At 45.3% G+C, this 13,241-nt stretch overlaps 1 protein-coding gene across 3 annotated transcripts in view; it reads left to right on the forward strand.

Annotated features, from left to right (window-relative positions):
* Window positions 1-100: 100 nt before the first annotated feature.
* GNB5 (G protein subunit beta 5) overlaps window positions 101-13,241 on the forward strand; it is a 30,233-nt gene continuing 17,092 nt past the window's right edge. Inside the window, exons 1-4 of one of the 3 annotated variants that reach the window (XR_008822974.1) lie at window positions 101-484; window positions 2,471-2,614; window positions 8,086-8,197; window positions 12,550-12,686. Coding sequence is in view for 2 of the 3 variants with exons in the window: in XM_056345900.1 (XP_056201875.1) it covers window positions 2,489-2,614; window positions 8,086-8,197; window positions 12,550-12,686 (375 nt within the window). In the remaining variant the exon portion in view is untranslated. Of the gene's footprint in view, window positions 485-2,470; window positions 2,615-7,771; window positions 7,791-8,085; window positions 8,198-12,549; window positions 12,687-13,241 lie in introns of those variants that run through there. The other 2 variants (XM_056345900.1, XM_056345902.1) reach the window with 2 other exon arrangements.

A 13,241-nucleotide genomic window follows, 5' to 3' on the forward strand; every position in this document is an offset into this window, starting at 1 on the left:
AACTTTATTGTCTTTAAACAGTAATTGAATAGTAAAAGTATAACCAAGGAAGTACAAGCATGGACACTAATCGCTTTGTCTGACTTAAATTTCAGTAAGAATATGAGATAAATTTAACATTTGACAGTGCTATTTGTCAAAATGTCAACTTGATAGCTGGAAAAGCCAGCCATCAGTCACCTCCCCAGTATGTTTAAAATCTAACATTTGGAAACCATCTAAAAATTGCTGCTATATGGAACAGGCAGGTAAGATCTAGTCTGCCTAATAGCTTATGTTCTTTATTCTGTATTCTGAAAGAGGGAAGTTAAGATAAAGCCTTTAAACTATAATCATCAGTACAACTGACCTGAGGGGATACAACCAGAGAGGCTGAGCTTTAAATAGCCTTTAAGTAGACTTAATAGGAAGGCTGCCTTTCTCCATTATCAGTTGCACACGGCTTATTGTCTTGAGAATCTTCAGGTTCCTGCTGTTTGAAAAGGTGAGTCATTTTTTATATTTATCAACAAGATTCACTGTACAGAATTTCTCTTTAAGCAGCATACTTACTCATGTTTCACCATGCCACCATTTTTAAATTTCTGCTGTAACTTTAAAAACCTAGTAAGTTTAAAATTTCAGGCTACAATGCAAGAAGCTGAAATCTTTTTAGACTTTTTTTGGTTTTAATAGTTTATATCTTTATAAAATAGTATGCAAAAAAATACAAACACATACAGATGTGTTGTAAACAGTCTCAGGTATAATACTGCTTTTTAATTATTCAGAAGATTCATTGGCAAGATTTTGTAACATCAAAATTTCATCTGAATTATATAATACTGATCGTAGGTATGATTCACCCTATATGTTACTCCGGCAAATTCTCACACTTTATCAAAGATTAATTCTTCCCAGAGTATTTATTCCAAGCCTGATAGATCCTTCTCTAAAGTCTCTAGATGTAGTAATGATACCTTGTTCAAATAAGATGGCATTTTTCCCTGTAATATACCTTCATTTCACACTACTGAAATGAAAGTTTTCCTCCCAAAGTCTAGTTGGCCTAGTGTCTTGAGGCTTCACACCAAGTGTGTCACCGGAGTTGCCTCAGTGGGAACCACTAACTCTAAGAACCTCAGAAAAACAGGTTATTCAGTTGTAAATGCCCAGTTTTAAGAGCCTAGCAGAACTGAGGCCGGGTGCTGTACTCACTTTAAAGCTCTGAGCAGTACTAGCACAGGGAAGCTCCCTGAAGGGATGGCAGCTTGTGGTCTCAGGCTCATCGTTTGCAAAAGAATGCCTTAAAAACTGAAGGACGAATCTGTTGCTTTTTGTGGAATGGAATCTCAGCCTCCTTGACTGCATGTAGCTGATGACTGAAACTGCTCCGTGCAAGTTTCAGATTAATGCTCTGTAGTTCTTTTCAGGACAGATTGCTTCCCACATGTTTTGGGATGAGGTTATGCGTCTCCTGGAGACAACCACAAAACTTTTATTGAGTGTGGGCAGGATTTCTGAGTTTATCATCTTATTTTTCAAGTAGTCCACTGAAATACTTAAGAATAAGTAGCAGAGCGCAGGTAGGTGCATAGAATAAAGTTTGGTTTGGTTTTCAAATAATGTCCAGCCAAACAAATTCTAAAATCTGCATAGGTCATTGAATTTCATTTCTTCCATTTAAATCTCTCTTTGCAATAACTTCTTCTATTTGTTAATCATAAAGTCATTATGTACATGTCTAAATCATGTTAAAAGCTTTCATTTTAGAAGTGGTGAAAGGTCCCATTTTCCCTTTGAAAAATGTACAGAGAAAAAGGACACTGCAGTGTTATTCTTGTTTGTTGTTCTGACTCTCAAGTAGTTTTTAATTCTCTGTTGATGATAGTGCTTTGATCCTGGAGAAACCTGGCTTGAGAACAAAAGTGGGTCCTTAATGACCCAGCTTTCAGTGTGCTTGATGCATCAGTTTCTGCTCAAGCGGCATGTGTTTGTAATATTTTTGTAGCTGCAGATGGAATCCTAGGTCATCTCTTCAGCTTTAAAAATAATGCATAATATTGACTATTTAATTATATAGTGGAAAAACAATAAATATTGATCAGTGCAGATTTCTCACAAATCCAGCTGTTGTTATGCATTTCTGCTGTCTGCTGACAGTAGTTAAATAAAAACAAAGAGTAATTTTCTGCATGTAGTGAATCCATGTGCACGGTGCACATTATAATGATGTGTTGTCAGTGCACATCATAACACAACATACGTATGTTTTGCTTTGTATTTTTCTTCATAAAAATATTATCTGCAGAGCATGTGACTATCTTGCATATAGATACAGTTTGTCAAGCTCAAGAGGAGATTAGTCACAGAGATTATCCAGCCTACAGATGTCTATATACAGTCTAGGCTGCTTTAGCTCGCAGAGCAGTACTAGGAAGCTTTGCACTGCACTGGAATGCACTCCTTCCTTCTTCTCCGTCTCTTTCAGCTCTCCCGAACCGCAAAGATGTGCGACCAGACCTTTTTAGCAATTGTATTTGGTCCATGTGACAAGTGCTCCAAAGAGAAGCCCCTTAGGGCTGTTTACATCAAATCAGAACAACTCAGCTACTGCTCACTATGTGTGGAAATGGTACGTTATTGATTTTATCAGCCAGAATGTGGAAAGACTGCAAAAAATGGGGGTTGGATGGTCTGTTACGTTGGATTTTTCTGGACAGCAAATAAGCATTGCTAGGCCTATAGGCTGCCAAACAAACACCTCTGCAGACACCTGGTGTTTCTACAAGCCTGCAACAGAGGTAGCCCTGGGGTTTAAGGATATTTTTTATGATTCTTGATTGGAAAATGGCCATGAGCTTTTCCCCCTAGGGTACTGCATTCCTCAGCTGTGCAAATTTGATGTGCCTGTCTAAACTCGGCTCTGAGGTGTATGTGTGCAAGTCTGTTTGGCCTATGGTCTTGAGTGTTTCCCATTACCTTTAACAGAACTTCCCCCAAAAAAGATCAAACCATTGCAATAAGCTCGTTCACTAGTAACTAGGGGATATGAAGTTCCTCTAGTCTGCCTCGATAAAAATGAGACACATGTGAAGCACTGCCAGAACTCCTTTGTGGCCCACATTTCATGCTGAGACCATGTTGTCCTGTATGCTATGTGCGGTACTTGGGTGAGAGCTGGGAGCTGCTACAGTGAGGGTAAGGTGGGAAAAGGTTGCACAGCAGTGCAGTGTCTTCATGTGCATGCATCACCACAGAGGGTGGTAATGGGGGAGATCAGCAAACCTGCTAGCCTGACCAGCAGGTCCTGCTAGAATACCTGCATGAAGAAGGGATGATGTTGGAGGCTTTCTAATCTCCAGCAGTTACTGGTGAGGTGACATCCCCCACTCCTGGTAGAAAGCACTGTTCGAGAGAGATCACAGTGGGGTTTTTTAGATGAAATACAAAGCTGAGGTCATGAACCTGTGTGGTTACTGAGGAGCTGGTCTCCAAAACTCCTTTTGTAAACTTAAGAATTTTGTTGTCCTGATTATACTCCAACTTGGAGTAGCTTTATTTTATCTTCCTGAACCACTGTACATTATCGGTTGGAGAAAGCACCCTTCATTGTTTCCTCCCCAGAGCTGGTCTCTACCGTGACTGAGTAGGGTCCAATAGTTTGTTATATTTGAGTGTCAGATGAAAGGATCTCTTCAGGAATGCTAAAAGGTTTAACTATCTGTGTTTACAAAATACTGTTTTGCAGGCAGATGTGACCACTGATTTGGTGGTTGTAGGTGGTGCAGTGTGTACAGTTTGCTGGCTGACACAGCACATTCTCATGAGTTACATTGTTTAGGAGGAAATTTAGATGTAATGACTGCAAGACAAAAGACAGTCCCTTCCTGGTTTATTTGCTTCTCTGAACTTTGAAATCGCTGCTTTGTTCAGGTCTTTCTTGGCCAGAAGCCTGTAAATAGCTATTTATCCAGTAAATTTTGGTATGACTTGATAAACGTGTGGTGGAATTGCAGGAAACTGGCTGTTTGATGTTTACAGTGCTTGCAACTTTCTCCTTGTTATTCGCATTATGGAAGTTAGACTCTTTCCAGCTGAAACAGCTGCTAGGTGGAAGCAGACTGAGACTTCAGGAAGAATTGTGTCAGTACCTAACAGCCTGTTAGGCTTGCTATTAGCGCTGCAGTAGGACCTCTGGTTGATCTGGCTTTAGCTTGCTTTTTCATATTTATTTTGTAAAATATTTAAAAACAAATATTCAGAACACAGAGTTCTTTGCACTAGCACTGAAATACATATAGGTAGGGAAATTGTATCCTTTGCTTTTTTAAATTGTTTTTTCAGAGCTGTGGGTATGCTTTGGCTTATATCAAAATGCACAATATATCCTTGCCACACTTGTGCATGTGTTTGTGGATGCATGTGCATAATGTGGTGTATAATTGGCTGATATTTTTGCCACTTCCTGATTTGCACATCCACCAGCTAATTTCAGTCCAGCAGGTGCACACATGCATTTTCATCAGGCAGTCTTTGCGATTTCCCTAAAACCAACATATACTGAGGGATAACAGAATTGGAGATTGCTGATTCCCAGTGTTGAGATCATCCTACTTCAATTGTTTGCCTTTTAGATAAAATAATCTTTCTCCCTCTGGAGTTTTGCCTGCTTTGGAGGTGGGTGCTAATCAGTAGAAACTCAATCAGTGTTTGCTGGTTTAGTCTCCCCACAGAAGTATTAGTAAATTAGCTTATAATTTAAAAAGGTCAACTGGTGACTTAGTGAGAGTGAAAACTTAAAGACCGAACTTTTAAGATAGGCAACGATTTGTCACATGCTGTTAGATCCTCCATTTTCCCCGGTGTCCTTATTAACAGAACAGTACCAACTTTCTTCCATGCATCCCCATCTCTATAATCTGGTGTATTTGCCATGTGTGGAAGGTGGGTTTATGATTGCAGTAACAGCTGGTTTTGCCACAATTCTTGGTGATTAATGTTTCTATAGCAGCTCCATAGAATAAGGCCCTGTAGAAAGATGACTGCTTTCAGATTGGTTGCCTCAAAATATATGAAGCCAAGGAGTCAGCTTGCCTTTGCTCCACCAGGAAGAGTCAGAGAAAAAAGCTCTCTTATAAGAAGCTGTCCTTGTTTTGCGCAACTTGGAAGCTCACTGCTGCTGTGGACATAGTAGCCAGTTTGGAAGTGGTCAGCTTTCTAGGGAATGCTGGTGGTCAGTATGAAGCCACAGCAACAAATACTTTTATGTGCCAGTCGTTACTGCACAATTAATGGATCATAACCTTACAAAATGAAGTTCAGTAACTTGTTCCTGCTTTTCCATACATTCTACCTACCATATCTGCTGTGCATTTTGTCCTGTGCCAAGGTATTCTGAAACTCATCTGAAAGCAGAGACCAGACTAAGAGAACCTATACTTTATCTGCTGCCGCTGACTGAACTGCCTTTTCAGATTAAACATGCCCTCAGCATAGTGATTCTAATAAAATGTTGTAATACCATTTACCACTTACAATTTTTTTAAGCAATTGCTAATACATTGTTAAAAGTATATTGCCTTCAGTATGGTTAGATTTTATGAAAAGGGAGAAAAAAAGCGCCTTGATTGTTTACTAAATGGTAACGTTTATTCTCTTTTAGTTGACCTAGTACTATGTTATCCTCTAAATTAATCTGACACTGGTTCATTTTATTTAAAGCTCCCAAGTGCCCTTACTCTGTGGGGTTTTGCATGTTTAGCTAATGATTACATGGGTAGTTAAGCAGCTCGGTCAGATGAGCTAATTTTTTTTATTATTATTCAAACTAATGAAATGTGCATTATGTATCACACACTTCTATAGCTCACTCTGTTTGGTACAGGCTTCTCTTCCACCTCATGGCTCTGCTTATCCCTGTCATCTCAGAACTAGTATCATGTATCAGTCTGAACACGTATGGTTCCCAAAGACTCTCACCTTCTGTGCTGTTCTTCGTAGATTTTTTTAATCCCATTGCCCAAGGCAATGACACTGTTCGAATCAGTAAGGCAAGAAAGTCTGAGTTTTTCACTGTCAAATTGTTCCAGCTGCCTGACATACAGGTGTTATCTAAGCCAAATTCCTTAGAGCTGATGCATTCCTATCAAGGCCAAGAAATTTCCTAATTTTTTTGTTAAGTTTAACTTCTAGGCCCCTTCATACTTATCAGGTGTCAGAAACAGGGCATTTGTCATTGATCAGAATCCTTCAAAAATGAAGTTTCTTCTTCAAAATCTTCTCTTGCCACTCCCCCAGGACACACGTGCATCATTGAGTTTAATATAAGTGGGTTTAATTTTTCAGACATTAAGATAACACACTAGAAGCTTCCTGTCACTTTTCTGCTAAAATATGCTTTTTTGTTGTTGTTGTTCTATTGGTAGCCCTTTAAAAGTTCTGAGGTTTTATTTCCTTGGCATTGCCTGTGCTGGAAGGCATTTCCAATGTGCTCTTTACTCTGAGGGGCTTTGAATGATGTTCCCGTATCCAGCAGTATGTGAACTCCACAGATTATACTGCCTACTTTTGCCTTTGTAATACTGTAGCTAGACCAATGCAGTTTGGGATTCAAAATTTCAAGTTCAGGGTTGCCTGTGTGGCCATCAGGCTGGAGGGGTTAGGTCACACCAGTGTCTGTGGACAATGAGAAGACTGGAAATGCATCCGCTGTATCTGACTCTGCAGTGAAGGTAACGCGGCTCCTGCCTGCAGATCCAGTGACTTGAGAGAGCCCTGGAGCACATGGCCAGGCCAGGGCCTGAATTCAGCCTCCGGAGTGACAGGGAAGAGCTCTGCCCATGCATCCTGGGCGGACAGTGACACTGCTGCTAAGCCCAGTGTGGGAAAGGACTTTTATTTTCTCCCAGACCCACACTGTGTTCAGGATATGCCCAGAGTCTAAACAACAGCTGCAAACACGTATTTTCTTATCTCCCTTTCCAATCTTGGCCCATCTCCAGGTTCAACAATAGCCATTGGATTGTCTATTTTCTGGCTAAAGGGAGACAATGGGAGTCAATCTGAGCAAAGTTACTCCGTGTAGATCAAGGACAATCACTTTAATAAGAAGAGGACGTTTTCAAGGAACTCCCCTTCCAGGGAACAAAAAGCCACAAGGCCGTGTGGCGTGTCTCTGTCTCTGGAAGCATCGGCTGCTCAGTGTACCCAGCACGTGCTCCTGATCTGTACCCAAGCAGAGCCTGCAGAGCTGTGGTGCTGTGCCCTGGGCTGACACCAGCACCAAGCTGGGGGGCTTTTTGTGCCTTTTCGGGTTTTGGAAACTGGTCCCTTTCAAGGGCTGGGAAGGCCACAGACCCTAATGTGCTACTCTGTATGTAGGGTAAAGAGGTGGCTTGTTTAAGGGCTCGTGGGGGAGGAACTCTGATAACACAAAGTTTAAAAATGAGGAATTTGAAGCATAGTGGAGCGAGGAGTTCACAGCACTGCATCCATCCTGCTGGTACAGGAGCTGGGCCAGGGACCTTCTGGGTGACTGAGTCTCCCAGTGGCCCCTGCCCATGGGAGTGTAAGGGAGTGATGCAGCTGAGCTGGAATTTGCTAAGCCTGGACAGGATCCGTCTTCCAAGCCTGATGCTTTAAAATGCCATTGCGGTAACCCATGATTCCACACACACAGCTTCTGTGTGCAGCTTCTGGTAACGGACCAGTTTGTGTATGAGGCAGAAACCTACCCCTTTTGCCCGTGCTTCGGGGAGCGAAGCCCCTGGGCTGGGCTGTAGAGCGGGACCCCGCGGGCAGGCAGTGAGGTGGGGGCCGGCGGGGCTGCGGGGGGCTGCCGGGGGTGTGTGTGTGGGGCAGCCGGGGTGGGCTGCGGGGGGCTGCCGGCCCTGCCGGGCGTTGCTCCGCACGGCGCCTGGTCAGGTGCTGGGGGAGCCCCCGGGCCAGCCCTGGACGTCAGCGCGGGGAGGGGAGGGAGCCCGGGCCGGCTCCGGCGGCGTTGCTGCGGCAGCAGGAGCCTCGGCAGCATCCCCGGGAGCCAGGCGAGCAAACTCCTCCTCCCGCCGCGCTCAGCTCCCCTCTCTCCCCGCTTCCTTTGCAAAGATGGCAACCGAGGGGCTGCACGAGAACGAGACCCTGGCATCGCTGAAGAACGAGGCCGAGAGCCTGAAGGGCAAGCTGGAGGAGGAGCGGGCCAAGCTGCACGACGTGGAGCGTGAGTGGGGCCGGGCCGCGGGCGGCTGCCCCGAGCAGGGAGCGCGGCCGCCGCAGGGCCGGCGCGGCGGGCCCGGCCTCGCTGGGGAAACGGAGCGTCCCGCCGGCGGCCCGGGGCGGCAGCGCGGCCGCGGCGCGGGGAAGGCGGGCAGCCCGCTCCGCAGCGGGGCGCGCAGAGCGCTGCCCACGGCGCGCCGCCGCTCCACGCCTTTGCTGGAGCGCGGCCCCGCGGCCCGGGCGGTGCGCGGCCCCGGTGCTCGAGCGGTGCGCGGCCCCGCGGCCGGCGCGGTGGGAGGCGGGCGGGGGGCGCGGGCGGCGCAGCCTCCCTGGGCGAGCTGCCCCCGCCGCGGGGCTGCGGCCTGGCCGGGGCCGCGCTCCCCGCCCGCCTCCGGGGTGGTGATGGTGGGGGAGGCGGCCGTGCCCACCCCCTCCGTCAGCGCCGGGATGCGTTTGCATCGGTCTGACGCCCGGCCTGGCGGCGGAGACAAAGGTTAAAGCCAGCCTGCGGGAGGCCGGTGGGGATTTGCTTTCGCCAGGCCAGAACCTCCCCCCGGGTGGAAGGGCTTGGCAAGGAACCTTGTTGCCGACACCGGCCCCTTTTCCCCACCTTCCCCGCGAGGAAAGGGCTGGCAGGGATGCGGTGCTGATGCCGTGGTGCGGGGCAAGGGGCTGCTCAGCTGGCCATGCGTAACTCGCTGCTGTCAGCTGTGGCTGCGAGAGCCATGGCTAATGGCACAGAAGTGACACCCTGAGAGAGCCATGGCTAATGGCACAGAAGTGACACCCTGAGAGAGCCATGGCTAATGGCACAGAAGCGACACCCTGAGAGAGCCATGGCTAATGGCACAGAAATGACAGCAGCAGATCTCAGCCCTCACCCCCCCCTATTCAGGAAAAAATAAGCTAACCTTATTTTTATGGAGCTGCTCAAATAGGTATTAATTAATCTGTCCTGAGATATAAAAATAATTTTATAATTTCATTTCTATAATTGCAATGATATATTGCAGAAGTGGTTTTTTTGAGAAAAACCTGCCAATTACTGCATTCCTCCGAAATCATATAGCTCACTTCATTAGAAATATCAATGGGTCATCAAAACTTTTATTTCATCTGTTTTGATGCCTTAAATGCTGAAAAAGAATCTGAGCCTGTATCCAGTGATGTAGCTCTTAGTGTTTAGCAAGACTGAGGGACTGGCAAACGTTCTTAAATTTCAGGTCAGGGAGGGTTAAAAGATTTTTTTCCCCTGCAGTAAATAGAGCATTTTCTTGCCTAATTAGACAATCATATCTTATATGACTGTCCTATCAATGGGAATCATTAAACAGATGGAGGTGGCCTCATTGCAGAAACATTACCATAAATCATCGTATTCCTGCAGTATAATTTCTGTATCGGCAGTAGTGGGGCCTCTGTTTAACAGACCTCTGAAGCGTACACTTAAATCCATTTTTGCTCACAAAGAGTTTTGACCTGTGATTGCAGTGATACCATAACTGCATGTCATTGATCATCATAGGGTATTTGTGTCTTTCTTGTATGTAAAATCTGTAAAGTTACGTTGGAAGCCCCTGTTTCCGTAGCCATGATGTGATTTCTAAGACAAAAGTCTTGTGCTGCTGTAGAACAGTGCTCCCTCATCATACTTTATATTGTTGATTCTGTGTCAGAACATCTTTGCACTTGAATTATCCTCAAGAACTCAAAAACTATTTCTGCGGAGGCTGTGAATTTCAGAATAAAGCACCTTTTCTATTTTCTGGCTTCCCACCCCCCCATCTAAAATTGTATCTTTTGCATTTTTTTGCTCTGATCATGACTTTCCATCTATGGTTCCCAAAACAAACAGCTGGCTGAACTACGATTGCCCTTATTTGTTCAACTGGTTTTGAACAGCAGCCCTCAAAAGTGTGGATAGGAAAAGGAAATACCAAATGCGCATTTGATTTACAATCTCACAATTTTAAGTATTCAATTCTATTGCTTAAAATTTCAGGTGTAGATAAGTTTGTTCTGTTTGCGCAATCCACAAACTTTTAAGACCAGAAGAGACCATTAGGACTTCCAGGGAAGAAAAGATCAAAGACCCAGTAGTATCTGCATGAAGTCTACACCTCCTGTTCAGGCCAAACGATGTGTTTTAGAATAGCCTGTTTTATCTGGACCTTTGTAAAACCGCTCAAGCTACTTAGTGGCTTTAGGTGATCTACTTGCTGAGTGCATAATTTTCAACTATCTTGAAACAATGTTGGAGAATGCTTCAAAATAATTATCTGACTAAAACCTGTGCTAGGCGGGTGCAGGATTATTATGGCTGTGGTTGGAGATAAGCGTCCTCAGAGAATCAGTAAGGCTAAACCAGACAATTCCACAGAGTCTCGGCTGTGTTGACATAATGGAAACACTTTGTCCATTGTCTGTTAAACATTTGTTTTTCCAGATATGTTCTGGACACAAGCATCTTTCCAGCTGCCATAATAACCTCCTGTCCTGTGTTTTCATGCCTGGTGATCGGATCATTTGGCAGGTTTCCATGGGCAGAAATAGGGGGAAATGTATCTTTTCCTCAGTGGGTTTATATAGTACTTTCTCAGAAACTTGCTTCTGACCTCTTTTTAGAGATGGGCTGGACAAATTGTCAGGAATGGTGGACAGCACTTGTCCCCTGGCTGAGTGAGAGTGGTTGAGCAGAGATTTCAGGTGAGAACACGCTGGTGCAGCCTGTGGGGCTGGTGGTTTTGAAAGACAACTCTTGAAAAGCTAGTCCACTAGAAGTCAGTCTCTGCCTTAGGCAGAAATTGCTCCCCTGACCCCGTGCCAGGGAAGAATCTCAAAGTTCCTGGTACCTGCTTTCTTGCTGGGACAGCCCTTCCTAGCCCATGAGCTTTCTTGCAGCTCTAGAAGAATGTCCAAGAGTAAAGCAGCAACGCAGCCCCAGAGCAATCGCCTGCAGTATGGGATGTGGAGCTCAGCCTCCAGCAGGTCTTGGAAAGCTGAAGATTTCCTCCAGCAGCTCATGAAAAGCATGTGAGCTCCTGCATTTATTTCAAAAGGTTTGTTGGGCATTGCCTCTTAGCTAACAGCAGCTGGATCATCTTAGGTTTCAGCATGGACAAACACGCCACGCGGGGAAGCCCTGGATCCTATTAGCTCTTCTCTAGAGCGAGTCCTTTTTAATTCTGGTGCCAGGGTCTTGCCCCAGGACCTCTACTCTGCTGTGAGGCTTGAAGCAACTCTCACCCTCCCTGATGCCCCCTGTAAAGTGTGTCAGAGCTGCCCAGAGTTACATCATGACGCACGCTGGGTGAACAGTGCTAGAGCGAAGCAAATAGATTTCCTCAGATAACGCTTTCTCCTAGGCACGTGCAGATGACCCCAGCATGAGGCATCAGGGTTGTATGGGACAGCTTTGAGTTGTCAGCTGCAGTGGGATGAATCTTAACGTCAAAGTGAATTTGCACAATTGGAAATGTAAATTCGTTGGGTTTTTAAGAACATCAGCTTGAATGTACTGCTGTCAAATGAGGTATGAAAGAACTGATTTCGCCACCAGAGGATGCTACTCAGGGAAGTTGCTTGCCTGCCCTTTCTGTTTCTCTTTCCCATAAAAGAAAAAGCTGGCCACCCATGAAGTTCCTCAATGTCCACAGACACTGTTGAGAAGTTGGGTGGCGCACTCTTATAGCAAATGCCAGGATTCCTGGCTCGTTCTGAGCTGTGTCCTGGCCCTCAGTGCTCCCCTGGCCACCAGAAGAGATGGCACAGCAGAGAAGTCGTTTCCAGCGCCAGCGGCTAGCACGTGTATCCCACTGCGCCACCGCTGTGATGCTGAGAGCTGACTGCCACTGGGAGTCTCACATCCAGAACAAGTGTTTTACTATTGAAACTTTGGAGATTTGATGCTCACCACCTTCTTTTGTATGACTTTTTTTTTTCCTCTCCAAGAACCAGTAGTGGTCTTCACTTCTGCTGATACCTTGAGGCATGTGTTAGACTGGAGGCTGCCTGTGTACTTTCAAGCCTCAGTCAGGTTGAGGATTTCCCAGTAAGAGGGATCAAGGGGGTAATCTGTTTTCCAGTTATACCTGGGTGCGTGGTCTGCAAGGGCTCCAGCTGCTACAACCCTGGAATTCAAGCCCTGAGTGAATTCATCCTTATTTTATCTGGTGAATATGTTCATACACTGCCCACCTTGGTTTTACGAACTTCCAGCTCTGAAGCAGAGCTCATTGGCTTGCACCATAAAATCAAACTTCATTGATGAATTCCTTCAGGTGACATTACTCACAAACAGAGATTTGCCAGGGCAGAGCTTTGATGCAGGGTGCTTTAACCATCAGCTGTTTGCAGTTCATCAGGTGGCGGAGCGTGTGGAAGCACTGGGCCAGTTTGTGATGAAGACCAGGAGGACCCTGAAGGGCCACGGAAATAAAGTTCTCTGTATGGACTGGTGCAAAGACAAGAGAAGAATTGTGAGCTCTTCCCAGGTATGCTGGTGAGCGGGTGTTTTTCAAAGCTAGTGTTGGGCACTATACAAACCTGTTGTCTGTGCTATGTATCACTCTTTGCAGATGATACCCGTGTGTAATGGAAATGTTTTCAAGATGCCCTTAAAGCAGTTCATTGGCAATATATTTGTTCAGAGAGCATAAACCCAAGCATCTGATCATCACTATACCGGTTGTAGCTAATACCCTAAATATTTCTTGTCCGGTCATATACAGATTTTCCCCATATCCCCTACTACAGTGGAAAATAGAGAGGACTCACGTGAGGCCGCTTTCATTTCCTTGTTCTCTACAGATAAAATATTTAGTAATGATTTCAGTTTGTGTGTTCAGAGAACATAATCAGGAAAAAGGAAGGGAAGAAATGTTGATTCTTCTAGAGATTTCTGCGCACAGAAATTTCTGCTGCAGTCTGTATGATTAGTGTGACCTTGAAAATCTCAAACATCTTGCCAAAATTACTGCATTTACTTGGGCATTTTGAGAAACAGTCCTAACACCTGCTCAAGACCAGTCTCATGAGCTGGAGGAGGT

This window comes from Falco biarmicus, chromosome 7, assembly GCF_023638135.1.
Source record: "Falco biarmicus isolate bFalBia1 chromosome 7, bFalBia1.pri, whole genome shotgun sequence".
Taxonomy (NCBI): Eukaryota; Metazoa; Chordata; class Aves; order Falconiformes; family Falconidae; genus Falco; species Falco biarmicus.